The sequence below is a fragment of the Scyliorhinus torazame genome, chromosome 14 (assembly GCF_047496885.1).
Source record: "Scyliorhinus torazame isolate Kashiwa2021f chromosome 14, sScyTor2.1, whole genome shotgun sequence".
Taxonomy (NCBI): domain Eukaryota; kingdom Metazoa; phylum Chordata; class Chondrichthyes; order Carcharhiniformes; family Scyliorhinidae; genus Scyliorhinus; species Scyliorhinus torazame.
In genome coordinates this window covers 36291284-36307736 of record NC_092720.1, presented here as the reverse complement: position 1 = coordinate 36307736, position 16453 = coordinate 36291284, and the positions used below count along the sequence as shown (strand labels likewise).

General features: G+C 50.7%; 1 protein-coding gene across 3 annotated transcripts in view; it reads left to right on the top strand.

Moving 5' to 3' along the window:
* Positions 1-16453, top strand: part of dner (delta/notch-like EGF repeat containing) — a 384518-nt gene that overhangs the window by 349744 nt on the left and 18321 nt on the right. For all 3 annotated transcript variants that reach the window (XM_072473932.1, XM_072473930.1, XM_072473929.1), the window contains one exon: positions 4928-5152. In XM_072473932.1, coding sequence (XP_072330033.1) covers positions 4928-5152 — 225 coding nt within the window. The remainder of the gene's footprint in view (positions 1-4927; positions 5153-16453) is intronic.

Here is a 16453-nt window from a genome sequence, read left to right as displayed (position 1 = left end):
CATTTAGCACCAAGGGCTATATCTAACTCCTTCTTGAAAACATACAGGTCTGAATTCTCCGTTTGTGAGACGACGCACTCCTGCTGGAGCTGAATCATTTCTGATTTGCAATTGCGCTGGGACTGGCCGTCCACAGGCGATGCACTGGACACGATTTAACGGAAAGATTTTGAAGTGTCATTTTGGGCACAGTTGGCGGAATGTTTCTTGACGGCTGCGTTGGCGAGTAGCTATCAACCTGTACCCCTAAATCTCTTTGTTCTGTAACTCTCTCCAACTCCCTACCATTAACTGAGTAGGTCCTGCCCTGATTTGATCTACAAAATGCATCACCTCATATTTATCCAAATTAAACTCCATCTGCCATTCATCGGCCCATTGGTCCAATTGGTCAAAATCATGTTGCAATCTTATATAACCTTCTTCACTATCCACTGTGCCACCAATCTTGGTGTCATCTGCAGACTTACTAACCATGCCTCCTACATTCTCAACCAAATCATTTATATATATAACAAATAACAGTGGACCCAGCACCGATCCCTGAGGCACACCGCGGGTCACAGGCCTCCAGTTTGAAAAACATTCCTCTACAACCACCCTTTGGCTTTGGTCACCAAGCCAATTTTGTATCCAACCAGCGACTTCACCCTGGATTGAGATGTAACCTTTTGCAACAACCTACCATGCAGTACCTTGTGAAAGGTCTTGCTAAAGTCCATGTAGACAACATCGACTGCACTGCCCTCATCTACCTTCTTGGTTACCTCTTCAAAAAACTCAATCAAATTCGTGAGACATGATTTTCCCCTTACAAAGCCATGCTGACTTTCCCTAATTAGCCCTTGCCTGTCTAAATGCCTACCGATCCCGTACCTCAGAATACCTTCTAACAACTTACTCACTACAGAAGTAAGGCTAACCGGTCTGTAGTTCCCAGGTTTATCCCTACAGGGGCTGGTTTAGCAGAGTGGGCTGAACAGCTAACTTGTAATGCAGAACAAGGCAGCAGCGCGGGTTCAATTCCTGTACCGGCCTCTCCGAACAGGCGCCGGAATGTGGCGACTAGAGGCTTTTCACAGTAACTTCATTGAAGCCTACTTGTGACAATAAGCGATTATTATTATTATTATTATTATTACAGCCCTTCTTAAACAACAGCACAACATTTACTACCCTCCAACCTTCAGGCATCTCTGCTGTGGCTGTTGATAATTCAAATATCTCAGCTCAGGGGCCGGCAATTTCCTCTCTAGCTTCCCACCACGTCCTGGGATACATTTCATCAGGTCCCAGGGATTTATCCACTGCCTCGCAGGATCTCCATCTGATGGGGCCGTGACATCCTGAGTCACATCCCCCCCCACACGCTCCACCCCCCACCACCCAACAGAGCTCCTCGGAGGAGAACTCCGTCGAGACCACTATGGATGCATCACAGCTATCACCCCCAGCTTCCTCTAGTGGGTGACATTAGTGGACAGGCTTGTGTGGCACAATCTGGTGAGCACCACATAGATGCTGATGCACATCAGGTGGAGGCAGGAACATCCAAGGAGGTCACCAGTCAAAGGTTCGCTGCATGTCAGGACTCAGTTGAGTCCCGGTCAGATTCCGAGCCTCTGGACAAGGTTCTCCCAGAGCTGATGCAGATGATAAGTCAGAGCTGTAAGGTTCTGCAGGGAATGTCATCGACTTTCCGGTGAGTGAATAGCCGATTGGAGGAGTCCCAAAGGCTACAGGCGCAGGAGGTGATGCTGACACTGCATGGAACTGAGGCCAACACTGCTAAGGTGGTGACTGCCTGGAGCACGACGTCAGCGTCTTGAGTGGTGGTGCCCAAGGTATGGTAAGTCTGTGATGACCATGACTGAGGACCTCGACAGCATATCCCAGTCAACGAGGGACTTGTTCCAGATGCAGGTGGACATTGCCGAGGCACTGCAGAGCATGGCCCAGTCACGAGGGACGTATCCCAGGTGCAGGTGAACATTGCCGAGGCACTGCAGAGTATGGCCCAGTCACGAGGGACGTATCCCAGGCACAGGTGGACATTGCTGAGGCACTGAAGAGCGTGGCCCAGTCACGAGGGACGTATCCCAGGTGCAGGTGAACATTGCCGAGGCACTGCAGAGTATGGCCCAGTCACGAGGGACGTATCCCAGGCACAGGTGGACATTGCTGAGGCACTGAAGAGCGTGGCCCAGTCACGAGGGACGTGTCCCAGGTACGAGGGACGTGTCCCAGGCACAGGTGGTCATTGGCGAGGCACTGAAGAGCATGGCCCAGTCACGAGGGACGTATCCCAGGCACAGGTGAACACTGCCAAGGCACTGCAGAGTATGGCCCAGTCACGAGGGACGTATCCCAGGCACAGGTGGACATTGCTGAGGCACTGAAGAGCGTGGCCCAGTCACGAGGGACGTGTCCCAGGTACGAGGGACGTGTCCCAGGCACAGGTGGTCATTGCCGAGGCACTGAAGAGCGTGGCCCAGTCACGAGGGATACGTCCCAGGCACAGGTGGACATTGCTGAGGCACTGAAGAGCGTGGCCCAGTCACGAGGGACGTGTCCCAGGTACGAGGGACGTGTCCCAGGCACAGGTGGACATTGCCGAGGCACTGAAGAACGTGGCCCAGTCACGAGGGATGTGTCCCAGGCACAGGTGGACATTGCCGAGGCACTGAAGAGCTTGGCCCAGTCACTGAGGAGCATCACTGAGAGCGTGGACACCATGTGATTTTTCCACACATTGGCAGAATTTAATGCCCTTCCCTGAGGCGAGCTTGGTGGTGGGGTTGGATTTAACCAGATAGAGTGGCGGGTAAGGACCCTGCTGCTCTGATTAAACCCATGACAATTAATGCCCTCTTAAGGGGCTCAACCCAATGCTATTAGTATTCACCCAGCAGTAGTGGGGAACTCACCACACGGGAAGTCCAAAATGCAAAGCCTATGGGCTCCTGGGAGGTGGAGGGATCCCTCATTGAAAGACAATCAGCGCCTGATCGAGGGGCCCAAAAACAGGAGGGAGAGGATCTTCTGAGAGCCAACCCCTGCCCTTGCTGCCAAACCCCCCCCCCCTCTTATCACCTTCTCCCCATGATTTTTTGTGATTGAGATGTGGACATTAATAACCGCAAGGTAGTACAGAACTTGGGTATTACTGAGAAAAGAAACATGCTATTGAAGGGGGATGAGGGAAGGCAGGATTGGCAGGCCCATCGTCCTCCTGCCAACAATGGAGAAGGTGGAGGACAACCTCCCACCCAGAGCCCAACTGAGTCCCTTAAGTGGGCAGTAAAGGGCCTCTTCCTGCTGCACTGGCATTTTACCAGCAATGGGTATGCCCACTGCCATCTGGGGAAACAACCAGGTGAATCCTTTTTGTAAGTTTGGGGGTGGCGGGGGCTTCAATTTGGGCACTGTTTGTCTTGTGAAGGGGCCCCTCAGTGTAAATGTCCACCTCCTCGCCAATGTATTGATCTTTGTATGTGCATGTACATAAGGGGTTAATGGGTAATCAGAAGATCACTAGAGGGCAGCGTTGGTGGGTATAAAAGCCAGACGCAGCCAGTTCCTCCCTCTCTTAGTGACTAGACCGTGATGAGAGCCGGAGCATAGACTAAGCTCAAAGTGATTAGTGTGGTCAGACATAGCCACTGTTTATAGACTTTGTAACCTTTCTACTGGTATTGATCTGAAAGTAAAGAACTTACGCAGTTGTTAACTTAGTTACTCAATAAACCTTTCAATACCTCTGGACGACTTCGAGTCTTTCTCATCAAGATACAGAAAGCCTCTTCAGCAACTGGATTGTGTAACGCATGTTACGCTCAGTAGTGCAACCGAACACACTACGGTAACGTAACAAAAGACCCAACTCACCAGTGTCCGCCTGAATAGCTCTGGAGTCCCCAGCCCCCATTTACCTGGTCTGGAAGGTTGCGTCTTTCCATGGCATTTCCTTCTTCCAGGTGCAGTGCAAGCAGTGGCCACCACTCTCAGTGGCACTGCTGAGCTGCTGTCGCTCCATTTGGCTGACACTTCCTGGGGGCAGGCAGCTGTCCTTCACAGAGACAGTAGCCCTTAGAGCAACCAATTACTTGCCTAATTGGATCCCGTAAACAGCGCAGGTGTGGTTGCTTCTGGCTTTCTGGTCTGTCTTTGCGAGTCCCACAGCAAGAATAAAATTCAGCCCAACGAGCCAGTGGCAGATACTTAATACAGTGACACAGGCTCCAAATAAATAGACAAGCTTTGTTCTGAATGGTGTTGAGTTTCATGAGAGTTGTTAATGCTGTGAGCATCCAGGAAAGTGGTGTTTATTCTCTAACAAATCTGCTTGACGCTTGTAAATACTAAAAAAAACTTTGATGGGTTACAAGGTGAGCTACTTAATATTGAATAACCAGTCTTTCCAGTTCTTGCAGCCATAATGTTAATTTGTACCTTAGTCCTCTCTAAAAATAAAATAAAGATGAGCAACACCAGGCCGTGATTCAGATTGCTGAACCAACATGCGTTTAAATTACACAAGATTTTCGGATTGCAATTCCCTTCATCAAGTTATTTAAATATATTTATAACAGTTTAGGATCTATCTAGTGCAATAAACCTCCAGGTCATGAAAGCCTTTATATTTGACAATGTTACAGTGTCCATTCTTGTACAATTGTTTGAGGCAGATTGCCTCATTTGTTGTCAATGGCTATTCCAGAGTGTCATTGGGGGCCTATGTTTCTTGGGGCCTTCTTCCTCTCCATCCTCAGATTTAACAGGAGGCTTGGCAGAAACGTAGCAGAAAGCCCAAGAAAATTCACCCCTGTTGTGTCTCTCACGTTCTGAAGTGTCAGGATGTCTGCCCCCCAACGTTCATTGTCTCTTGGTGTGTCAATAAACTACTTGTCTGTGATCTAAATTGCAGGTTTTACAGGCCTGGCATGTGAGCAGAGGATAGACCCTTGTGCCTTGTCGCCCTGTCAGAACAATGGAACCTGCTTTGCAGAGGACACATCGTTCAGTTGTAACTGCAGTCCAGCGTATGCTGGACCCCTCTGTGCTCAGCTCATTGACTTCTGTGCCCTTAATCCCTGCTCCCATGGTATCTGCCGCAGCGTTGGAACAAGTTACAAATGCCTCTGTGCCCCAGGTATGATCAAATCTCGCTCTTTGCTCCTTTTCCATAAGTATGTCACAATGGTATAGTGAATATTTTCACTCAAGGAAAGAAATGACCTATGTGCTTGAATGATATGTGTTTCCTTTAAGAAATGGAATTCTAACATACTGCACCTAAGGTGGCAGAAATAGCCTGCCAATTTCAGAAATGATGGTGCAGTGTGATGTGACCAATAATGAATTGAGGGTTATATGCATTGACATAGAAGGGGTTAATCAAGGGGTAAAATCATCAGACCTGTTAGTCATTCAGGAATACCAACAAAACAGCTTGTCCATCAAGCCGGCCCTATACTAGTATAGAGCAATTTATGCAGCCATATAATCTCCCAGTGGAGGCACAAATCAGAGGGAAAAATAATCTAGATCAATTTATGAGGAAGAAAATCACTTTGAAACCTCTGCCCCAACTTCAGAGTTGATCACAAAATCAGAGGGCGGGATTCTCCGAAATGGAGGCAGAGTGTTCGCGCCATCGTGAAGGCCGTCACGTTTCACGACAGTGCGAAACAGGCACGGGGACTGCGGATTCTGGCCCCCACATGGCGCTGGAGCGGTTCACGCCGCTCCAGCCTCCCTTCCCGGCGCCAACTGGGCGCCGCGCCAACCCGCGCATGCACAGTTGGGCCGCGCCAACCCGCGCATGCGCAGTTGGGCCGCGCCAACCCGCGAATGCACGGGGGGACTTCCTCAATGCTCCAGCCCCGATGCAACATGGCGTGGGGGTTCAGGGGCCGGCCGCGTAATAAAATAGGGCCGGGGCTGGAGAGGCCGGCCCGCTGATCGGTGGGCCCCGATCGCGGGCCAGACCCCATCGGAGGCCCCCCGGTGAAGGAGCCCCTCTACCCCCCACAGGCCGCCCCCCGACCCTACGCGCAGAGTTCCTGCCGGCTGTGAGCAGGTGTGAACGGCGCCGGCGGGACTCTGTCGTTTCCACGCGGCCGCTCGGCCCATCATGGCCGGAGAATCAGCGGCCCGGCCGCAGACAGCGGCCCGCGACCGGCGCCGCGCCAAACGCGCCGTGCAAATGGCGCCAATTCTCCGCTTCTCGGAGAATTGCGTGCCGGCGTCGGACCGGCGCCATGGGAAAAAATGGCGCGTTCGGAGATTCTCCCATACGGCGCGGCATGGGAGAATCCCGCCCAGAGTCTTTCCAGTGCAGCAACAGGCCATTCGACCTATCGAGTCTGTACTGGATTTTTGGCCGGGAATTCTCAGCCAATTGAACCGAGTCAAAGGAGACAGGTTGTAGTTTGTGGAAATGTCCGGCCCAGCCACAGCTGGCCCTTGAAAACCTCCTTCATTGATTTTAAATTAACTGGACACCGCAGGTCTGTAGGCCTTTCCTGCACTTAATGGTTTGCCAATCAGCTTACCAGATTAAATGAATAAATAAGGGAAAATTAAGGGTAAGAGTAAAGAAGCAAACAGCAGGGAGAGCATTGCAGGGAGACACTGAAATGATTAGTAACAAAATCATAAACATAACTGAATGGCAAAGAAGAACTACGATCAGCAATCTTCAGAAAATCACGAGTGGGAGACACATCCCCCAATAAGCCATCCATCATTTAAATTCTGTGATTTCAGCCAGAGTCACCCAGCTCCTATTTGAACCTTTGTGTTTCATCTGCACTCACTATTCGAGCCGACAATTCGCTCCATAGGTTGAGAATTTCCTGTGGAAAGAAGTCAATCCTGACATCGAACCTGGTTCAATCCTTACATAATATATACTCATGTCCCTTGTCCTCTAACTCAAATAGCCTATCCACATGGATTGAGTCTATTCTATTAATTATTTTACAAGAGTCAATCAAAGATTCTCAAATCAAAGTCTACGCTTTTGTACAGTCAAACAAAACCCTACATGTCTCAGACTATTATGGCAACAGGGCTGCTCCAATAACCCACCATGTAGTAACAGCACCAAAACTTGGCACAGGAGAATTCTACATTTGGGAGACTATGCTCCCCCGTCAGAGCTGAATTGCACGTGATTGCGGGAGTGCAAATCAGGAAGCGATTCCCAATCCTTCGCTGTTTAAATTTATGCATGGCAAGGATTCATAGAATCATAGATTACAGTGCAGAAGGAGGACATTCGGCCCATCAAGTCTGCACCAGCCCTTAGAAAAGGCACGCCACATAAGCCAACACCTCCACCCTATCCCCGTAACCCAGTAACCACACCTAACATTTTGTTCACTAAGGGCAATTTATCATGGCCAATCCACCTAAGCTGCAGATCTTTGGACTGTGGGAGGAAACTGGAGCACTCAGAGGAAACCTACACAGATGCGGGGAGAACGTGAAAAACTCCACACCGTCACCCGAGGCCGGAAATGAACCTGGGATCCCGAAGCTGTGAGGCAGCAGTGCTAATAACTGTGCCACTGTGCCGCCAATAGTGAGGGATTCCGACCAACGGGCCGCCATTTTGAGCAGGTAGTCTGATAGCGAGGTTCCGTGGTTTGCCATCTCTCCCGCATCACAACTCAGCCCACCCCCCCGGAAGACCCCCAGAAAAGAGACTCCTGTCAAGAAGCCCCCCAGAAAAGAGACCCCCTTTTGGAAGCTAGAGAGCAGCCCAGACAGAAGCAGTGAAAAAAAGTACAGTTGTAACATTTACCTGGACAATACACCTGCTGGCTCAGAAACAGGAAGCATCACGCTCCTATTCCTGGAAAGAGAAACCAGACAGCTGTGTTTAAACCCCTCAGATCCTTGAGCTGCAAGCCATTCATTCATTTCCTTTACTTGGCTGTGACTGACAGCTTCCACACACACAGCTGTCAGCTTTGCCCCATCTTCCTTCACGGTTGAGTAACTCTGAAGCTCTAACCACAATGTTTATAAACATAAATCTTTGATTGACAGGATCTGGCCCACTTCAAACAGAATGAAATGCTTTCCTATCACCTCCCTTCACGCCTGAATAATTTTGAAGTGGTCAGCTGGAAATTGACAGTACTTAATGAGCTCCATTGGCTAGGGCAGGAGGTGGGATGGCGCTGGCAGACCAAAGTGGCCACATGAATTTCCATACCTCTAACCTTTGTGCTCACCCTTATATAAAGCTACAAATCCTACCCTATGTTGTGCTGAATACTGAATAGTATCTCACAAAAGTGGTTTAGCTCACTTCGCTAGACAGCTGGTGTGTGATGGAGAGAATGGCCAGCAGTGCGGGTTCAAATCCCGTACCATCTGAGGTTATTCATGAAGGCCCCGCCTTCTCAACCTTGCCCCTTGCCTGAGGCATGGTGATCCTCAGGTTAAATCACCACCAATCAACTTGCCTCCTCAAAGGGGAAAGCAACCTATGGCCATCTGACTTTACCTTACCTAATACGTTACTATGCCAATCCTTTGCCTGCTATTTTAGTTGATGGATTAAACCAGAATTTGTTAAGAACCAATCTATTCATATCAGTAATACTAACCTGTAAGATACTCTAATGTCAGGGTTGTAGTTTGTCCTGGGGGAGAACAATGTATTGGACTTAATTAAAATTGTCAGAAGTTATGAAAATCACGACAAAGATCAGCACAGACATGTGTTGTGGGCATTTGGGGGCAATAAGCTCTGCTTTTTCCAGTGGTTTGTGTTGGGCACTAGCTCAGCAAATTAGATAACTTTACGGATGGGGAAAATTCATAATGTTAACTTCTCTGTTGTCATTGATGGTGCCTGAAGTGCTTTTAAATTTTCTGTTTCTTGCACCAAAAAAATATATTTGTTTAATACTGCCACCTATTGACCATGTTGACCTGACTTGCACACAGCTGTCATAGTTGCTTTAAAACAAACATTCTTGTTAAATTTCCAATATAACTTTTGTTTATTATTTATGCAACATTCAGGTGGAACTGATTAGAAAGTGTATTGACACAATAGAGAAAAGAGTGCTCTATTTCAACTGCTGAGAATCTAAAGGAGTGAAGGAGACTGAACTAGTGGCTGTGGATGGTGCATCAGCTACACCTGCACCTCGTAACAGCCTATCCGACTCATTCAGCTCTCGTCAAGTTTGCTCCAGTTTCTCTGTTACCACTTATCAGTGGTAGGGTCTGGAGCAGAGAATTTCAAAGGCATAACTACAACAATTGAGGGACTCCGTGTTAAAGTTTCCAGGAAGACAATGGGCTAGATTCTCCGGTCGCCGACGCCCAAATCGTGTTCGGTGATCGGCTGGAGAATCAAAGTTCCGGACCAAAATCGGGGGCGGCGCCGCTTTCGCGATGCTCCGCCCCCTCCAAAGCGGCGTACTCTCCGAGTTCGCCGCTCAACGGCCTCAGGACATTCCCTGAGGCCCCCCCCCCCGATGCTCCGACTCCGACTGAACGAGTTCCCGTCGGCGTTCGTCGTGTGTGGTCTCATCCGTTGGGAACTCGGCGTGGGGGCTGCGGACTCAGTCCAGCGCGGCCACAGCTGGAGGAGGGCTGATCCGCAGGCAGAGGGGACTTTATCAGGGGCTGGGGGTGCTGTGTGTGTGTGTGGGGGGGGGGGGGGGTGGTGTCCGGGGCCTGCGAGCCGGCCGAATGGGGGGACTATTTCACGGGCCGGATCCGCGAGCACTGCCGGCATGCTAGCCCACGGCCAAATGGAGGATCGGTGGCCGATTTACAACATTTTCTCTGTCGTAAAACGCTACCGTTCCCACACCGGCATGGTGACATAGCCTTAGAATCGGAGAATCCAGTCCAATGTTTTTACATCTAAAAGATAGCCAGACTAAAGCACCTGTCGTTTGGTCATTGTTTATATCAGTTGAATCCTCCTCTGCTAATCATTTTTTCTTCTAGAGCTTCAAAAGCTCACCACCAAAATTTGCAGAGCAGAAGCTGCCGCAAAGTGCATTTTCCATATATTGTAATCCATTGTGAGAAAAGTTCCTGCTACAACCCAAGATAAAAATCTGTTCATTTTCATAAATTCTCTTAAAGTTGGATCATTGTTCAGACATGGATTTCCTCTAGTTTGTAAAGTGCTGCTATGGAAATAATGTAAGAAGTCTTACAACACCAGGTTAAAGTCCAACAGGTTTGCTTCGAATCACTAGCTTTCGGAGCGCTGCTCCTTCCTCAGGTGAATCAGCAAGAAGGAGCAGTGCTCCAAAAGCTAGTGATTTGAAACAAACCTGTTGGACTTTAACCTGGTGTTGTAAGACTTCTTACTGTGCTCCCCCCCAGTCCAACGCCGGCATCTCCACATCATGGAAATAATGGACACAGGGATGTGTTAATGTTGAGATTGGGCGTGCTGTACATTTTGCAGGAAAACACTTCATACTTTCTTCAAGGTAGAAGCACTTTGAAAAGGGAGCAACTAGTGTTGGACAATATGCGCAGCAATAAATGCAGCCTTACGAGCATAGTGCATCCTGAGAACAAATACAACAATATTCTAGTCCAGGTGGAGCATTAATTTACAAATAGAGGTGAAGCTTTCCAACAGGCAGATGTTCCTCAGTGTATAAAGTTATCGATAAAATGCTGCCCACTATCGCAGCGACGCAGGGTCAGACTGAGACAGGATTTTGAAGCAAGTCTCTTCCTCTCTGAAGAACGTACATAAGAGCAGAACAAATCCCAGACATGGGGCGTCATTCTCCGCCGGCGGGAGTCTCCGTTCTGCCGGCGCTCGGGGGTTTCCCGACGGCGTGGGGGTGCCCCACAATGGGAAACCCCATTGACCGGCCGGTGTTACGGAGACTCCCGCCGGCCGGTCGGCGCAGAAATGTGGCGGGGCGGGTAGGAGAATTTTGCCCATGGAGTCATTCAACCAACCATGTCCCTTTAGTTTTCTTTTTTAAAAATATTTCTTTATTCTCCTCATTTTTCACATTTTTTCCCAAATTTACACCCAGCAACAATAAACAATAATCAGTAATAAATATGTCAATCCCCATATCAATAACAACGTTCCCACCCTCCCACCAAACCCCAAACATTAGCCCGCATGTTCACATAAACAAATGACAAAAAGGAATCAGGAATCACCCAAAGCCACCATTAACACACACCGCCCCCTCCCCCCAACCCTCCCCCCCCCCCAACTAATGTTCGATGTTATCCAGTTCTTGAAAGTGCAGAATGAATAATGCCCATGAATTGTAGAACCCCTCTATCCTTCCCCACAGTTCAAACTTAACCTTTTCAAGAGTCAAGAACTCCAACATGGTCCCCCCACCACGCCAGGGCACAGGGTGGAGAGGTTGCTCTCCAACCCAGCAGGATCCGCCTTCGGGCGATCAACGAGGCGAAGACTACAACATCTGCCTCCGCGCCCGTTTCCAACCCTGGCTGGTCCGACACCCCGAATATGGCCTCCCGGGGGCCCGGGTCCAGTTTCACGTACACCACTTCAGAAATTACCCTAAAAACCTCCTTCCAATAATCCTCTAGCTTTGGACAGGACCAAAACATATGAACGTGATTAGCGGGCCCCCCCCCCCCCCGCAACGTTCACACACATCTTCTACTCCTTCAAAGAATCATCCTCGCCCTCGTGAGGTGTGCTCTGTATACCACCTTCAGCTGTATCAGCCCCAACGTCGCGCATGAGGTGGAGGCATTCACTCTCCGGAGCACCTCACACCAGAACCCCTCCTCCATATCCTCTCCCAACACTTCCTCCCACTTTGCTTTGATCCCTTCCAGTGGTGCCTTCTCCTCTTCCAAAATAGCTCCGTAAACCGCTGACACTACCCCATTCTCCAGTCCCCCTGTCGTCAGCACCTCCTCCAGCAATGTGGAGGCCGGCTCCTCCGGGAAGTTCTGTACCTCCTTTCTGGCAAAATCTCGAACCTGCATATCTCTAAACATTTCCCCCTGCTCCAGCCCATTCTTCGCTTCCAGCTCCTTCAATCCTGCAAACCGACCACTAAGAAACAAATCTTTCAGCGTCTTAATCCACTTCTCCTCCCATTTCCAAAAATTTCCATCCCACCTCCCTGGCTCAAATCTGTGGTTCCCCCGAATCGGCATTTCCCTTGACCCTGTCCCCAACCCGAAGTGTTGGACTTACTGCCTCCAAATTCTCAATGAAGCTATTATTACTGTACTCCCTGAGTACTTCCCCAGGGCTATTGGGAGCGGCGCTGTTGCTAGTGCTTTCAATCCCGACACCCTACACAAACTCTCCTCCATTCTGACCCACTAGGAATCAATCCCTCTGACCCAGCTCCGCAACTTCTCCACATTCGCCGCCCAGTAGTAATACATCAGGTTCGGAAGACCCAAACCTCCTGCCTGCCTTCCCCTCTGTAGGAGCACCTTTCCAACTCTGGCCACCTTCCCTCCCCATATGAACGACGTAATCCTTCCCTCAATCTCTGAAAAAAGCCTTTGGCAGGAAAATCGGCAGGCATTGAAAAATAAACAGAAATCGCGGCAACACTTTCATTTTAACTGCCTGTACCCGACCCGCCAGTGGCAGAGGGAGACCATCCCACCTTGTCAGATCAGCTTTCACTCCCCCCACCAAACTAGAAATGTTGTACCTGCGGAGCCCCCCCACTCCCGGGCAACCTGCACCTCCAGGTACCTAAAGTGAGTCCCTGCCCTACGGAATGGCAGCCATCCCCCCCCCACCCCCAGCCGAGACACCACAAAGTACTCACTCTTGTCTAGATTTAGTTTGTACTCCGAGAAATACCCAAACACTCGAAGCAGCTCCAATATTCCCTTTATCGACACACTCAGTTCCGACACGTTTCACAGCAAGTCATCGGCATATAAGGACACCCGATGCTCTATCCACCCCCCCGCACTATTCCTTTCCATACTCCCGAACTTTTGAATGCGATGGCCAACAGCTCAATCACGAGTGCAAACAGCAGGGGGGATATAAGGCATCCCTGCCCAGTCCCACGGTGGAGAGAAATGTATCTCGAGCTGATGTTGTTTGTGCGGACACTCGCCCTCGGCTCCTTATATAGTAGCTTTACCCAGTTCACAAATCTTGGTCTAATCCCAAACCGCTCCAGCACTGCCATCAAGTACCCCCATTCTGCCCGGTCAAACGCCTTCTCAGCGTCCAATGCCACAACTACCTCTGTTTCCTTCCCCTCCGCCGGTGCCATAACGACGTTCAATACCCTCCTAATGTTCGAAAACAGCTGCCTCCCTCTCCCGAACCCCGTCTGATCTTCACCTATCACCTTCAGGAGGCACTTCTCCAGCCTACCCGCCAGTACCTTCGCCAATACTTTTGCGTCCACATTCAGAAGTGATATTGGCCTATACGACCCACACTCCATCGGATCCTTATCTTTTTTTAGCAACAGGGAAATCGATGCCTGCCCCAAAGTTTGTGGCAACACCCCCTTCCCTATCGCTTCTTCAAACATCCTCACCATCAGGGGTGCCAGCTTATCCTTGAATTTTTTATAATATTCCACCGGAAACCCATCCGGCCCTGCCACCTTCCCCGACTGCATCCTCCCAATCGCATCTCTTATCTCCTGCTCCACTATTGCTCCTTCTAATGTAGCCCTGTCCCCCTCCCCTAACCTCGGGTACTCCAACCCATCTAGAAATTCCTGCATCTCCAGGTCTCCCCCAGGTGGCTCTGACCTGTACAGCCTCTCATAAAATTCCTCAAGAACCTTATTAATCAGATCCGGAGCCACCACCAACTTCCCTGCCCTATCCCTCAGCTGCACAATTTCCCTTGCCGCTGCTTCCCTCTGGAGCTGACCTGCTAACTTATCTCCATGTTCATAAACTGCACCCCTTGCTCATCTCAGTTGGCGCACCGCCTTCCTGGTAGATAATCGGTCAAAGCTCGTCTGTAGTTCCTTCTTCTTGTCCAGCTTTGCTGGGTCCCCATCCTCTGCATACCTCCTATCTACCTCCAACATCTCATCTATTACTCTCTGCCGCTCCAACCTCTCCTCTTTGTCCACCCTGGCCTTAAACAAAATCACCTCATCCCTCACCACCGCCTTTAGAGCCTCCCAGACCACCGCCTTCGACACCTCACCCGTCAGTTGAAACCTACACATTCCTTAATTACGTTTTCAATTTTGTCACAGAACCCTTGGTCCCCCAAAAGTCCCACATCTAATTTCCACCCCAGCCTCTGCGCTACCCCCTTCTCCAGTACCATATCCACCCAATGCGGAGCATGATCATAGAATTTACAGTGCAGAAGGAGGCCATTCGGCCCATCGAGTCTGCACCGGCTCTTGGAAAGAGCACCCTACCCAAGGTCCACACCTCCACCCTATCCCTATAACCCAGTAACCCCATCCAACACTAAGGGCAATTTTGGACACTAAGGGCAATTTAGCATGGCCAATCCACCTAACCCGCACATCTTTGGACTGTGGGAGGAAACCAGAGCACCCGGAGGAAACCCACGCACACACGGGGAGGATGTGCAGACTCCGCACAGACAGTGACCCAAGCCGGAATCGAACCTGGGACCCTGGAGCTGTGAAGCAATTGTGCTATCCACAATGCTACCGTGCTGCCCAGAAGTACTGACGAGTATTCCGAGTATTCCGACCCCTTAACCCCAGCCAGCAAAGCCTTCCCCACCACGAAAAAGTCGATCCGCGAGTGTACCTTATGGACCGCTGAGAAAAACGAGTACTCCCGTTCCTTCGGGTGCAGAAACCTCCAAGGGTCCACCCCTCCCATTGTGTCCCTTTCGTTTTCCACTGCATTTTGAACCCATGGGCTGGATTCCTCCAGCTGCAGGTTTCTCGGCAACGCGCCGTTTGATGGTGGCGGAATTCTCCACGGGCGGGGGTGTCCTGCCGGTGGGAATAAGGAATCCCAACGGCTGGAGAATTCCAGCTTTTCAATGCCTTCTATTCCAGTTCTAACATTCTGTTTGAGTAAATTTATCAAACATCAATGGTAATGATTTGTTTCTTTCAAAAACTTACTAACAATGACACTTAGGGGTGGATTCTTCTGCCCGCCCGTTGTAAGATCGCCACGGGCGGGAAGCGGACCGTGCAAACGTCCATTGACCTCGGGCGGGAATTTCCGGTTGCCAAGTGGGTTAGGCTTGAGAATCCTGCCCTTAGTCTAAAATAATGAAGGAAATATAGATGGATTCTCCGGTCCCCCACCCGCCTGTTTATCGGCAGTGCACCATTTGCTGGTGGCGGGATCTCTCTACCTGCCACTTGTCAATGCGATTTCCCATTGAAGCCATTGCACGCTGCCAGGAAATCCACAGGCCGGCGGTCTCTGCCAGCGGGAAAAAAGGATCCCAACAGCCGGAGAATTCCGGCCATAGACTTCCTGGCTATACTGGAGAATAGTTTCTAAGGGAATGACAGATCTGTGGCGAAATTCTCCCGAAACGGCGCGGTGTCCGTCGACTGGCGCCCAAAATGGCGCCAATCAGACGGGCATCGCGCCGCCCCAAAGGTGCGGAATGCTCCGCATCTTTGGGGGCCGAGCCCCAACATTGAGGGGCTAGGCCGGCGCCGGAGGGATTTCCGCCCCGCCAGCTGGCGGAAACGGCCTTTGTTGCCACGCCAGCTGGCGCGGAAATGACATCCCCGGGCGGCGCATGCGCGGGAGCATCAGCGGCCGCTGACAGTTTCCCACGCATGCGCAGTGGAGGGAGTCTCTTCCACCTCCGCCATCGTGGAGACCGCGGATCGGCGGGCCCCGATCACGGGCCAGGCCACTGTGGGGGCACCCCCGGGGCCAGATCGCCCCGCCCCCCCCCCAGCACCCCGGAGCCCGCCCACGCCGCCTTGTCCCGCCGTTCAAAAGGTGATTTAATCCACGCCGGCGGGACAGGCAATTTATCGGCGGGACTTCGGCTCATCCGGGCCGGAGAATCGAGCGGGGGGGCCCGCCAACCGGCGCGGCCCGATTCCCGCCCCCGCCGAATATCCGGTACCGGAGACTTCGGCAACCGGCGGGGGCAGGATTCACGGCAGCCCCCGGCGATTCTCCAACCCGGCGGGGGGTCGGTGAATGACGCCCATGTGTATTGATGGAATGGGTGCTCTTGCACAACCTGTAAGAGTGACTGAAGTTGCTCTCCTTGGTTATGTAACTATTTGTCACTCTTGAGGAAGAGGAAAATGAGAGGCCATCAATATAAGATAATCATCAAGAAATTCGACAGGAAATTCAGAAGAAACGTCTTTACCCAGAGGGCAGTTAGAGTGTGGAATTTGCTTTCACAAGAACTGGTGGATGCAAATAGTGTAGATGTATTTAAGAGAGACCTAGATAAGCACATGAGGGAGAAAGGAATGGAGGGTTATGTTAATGGAATTAGATA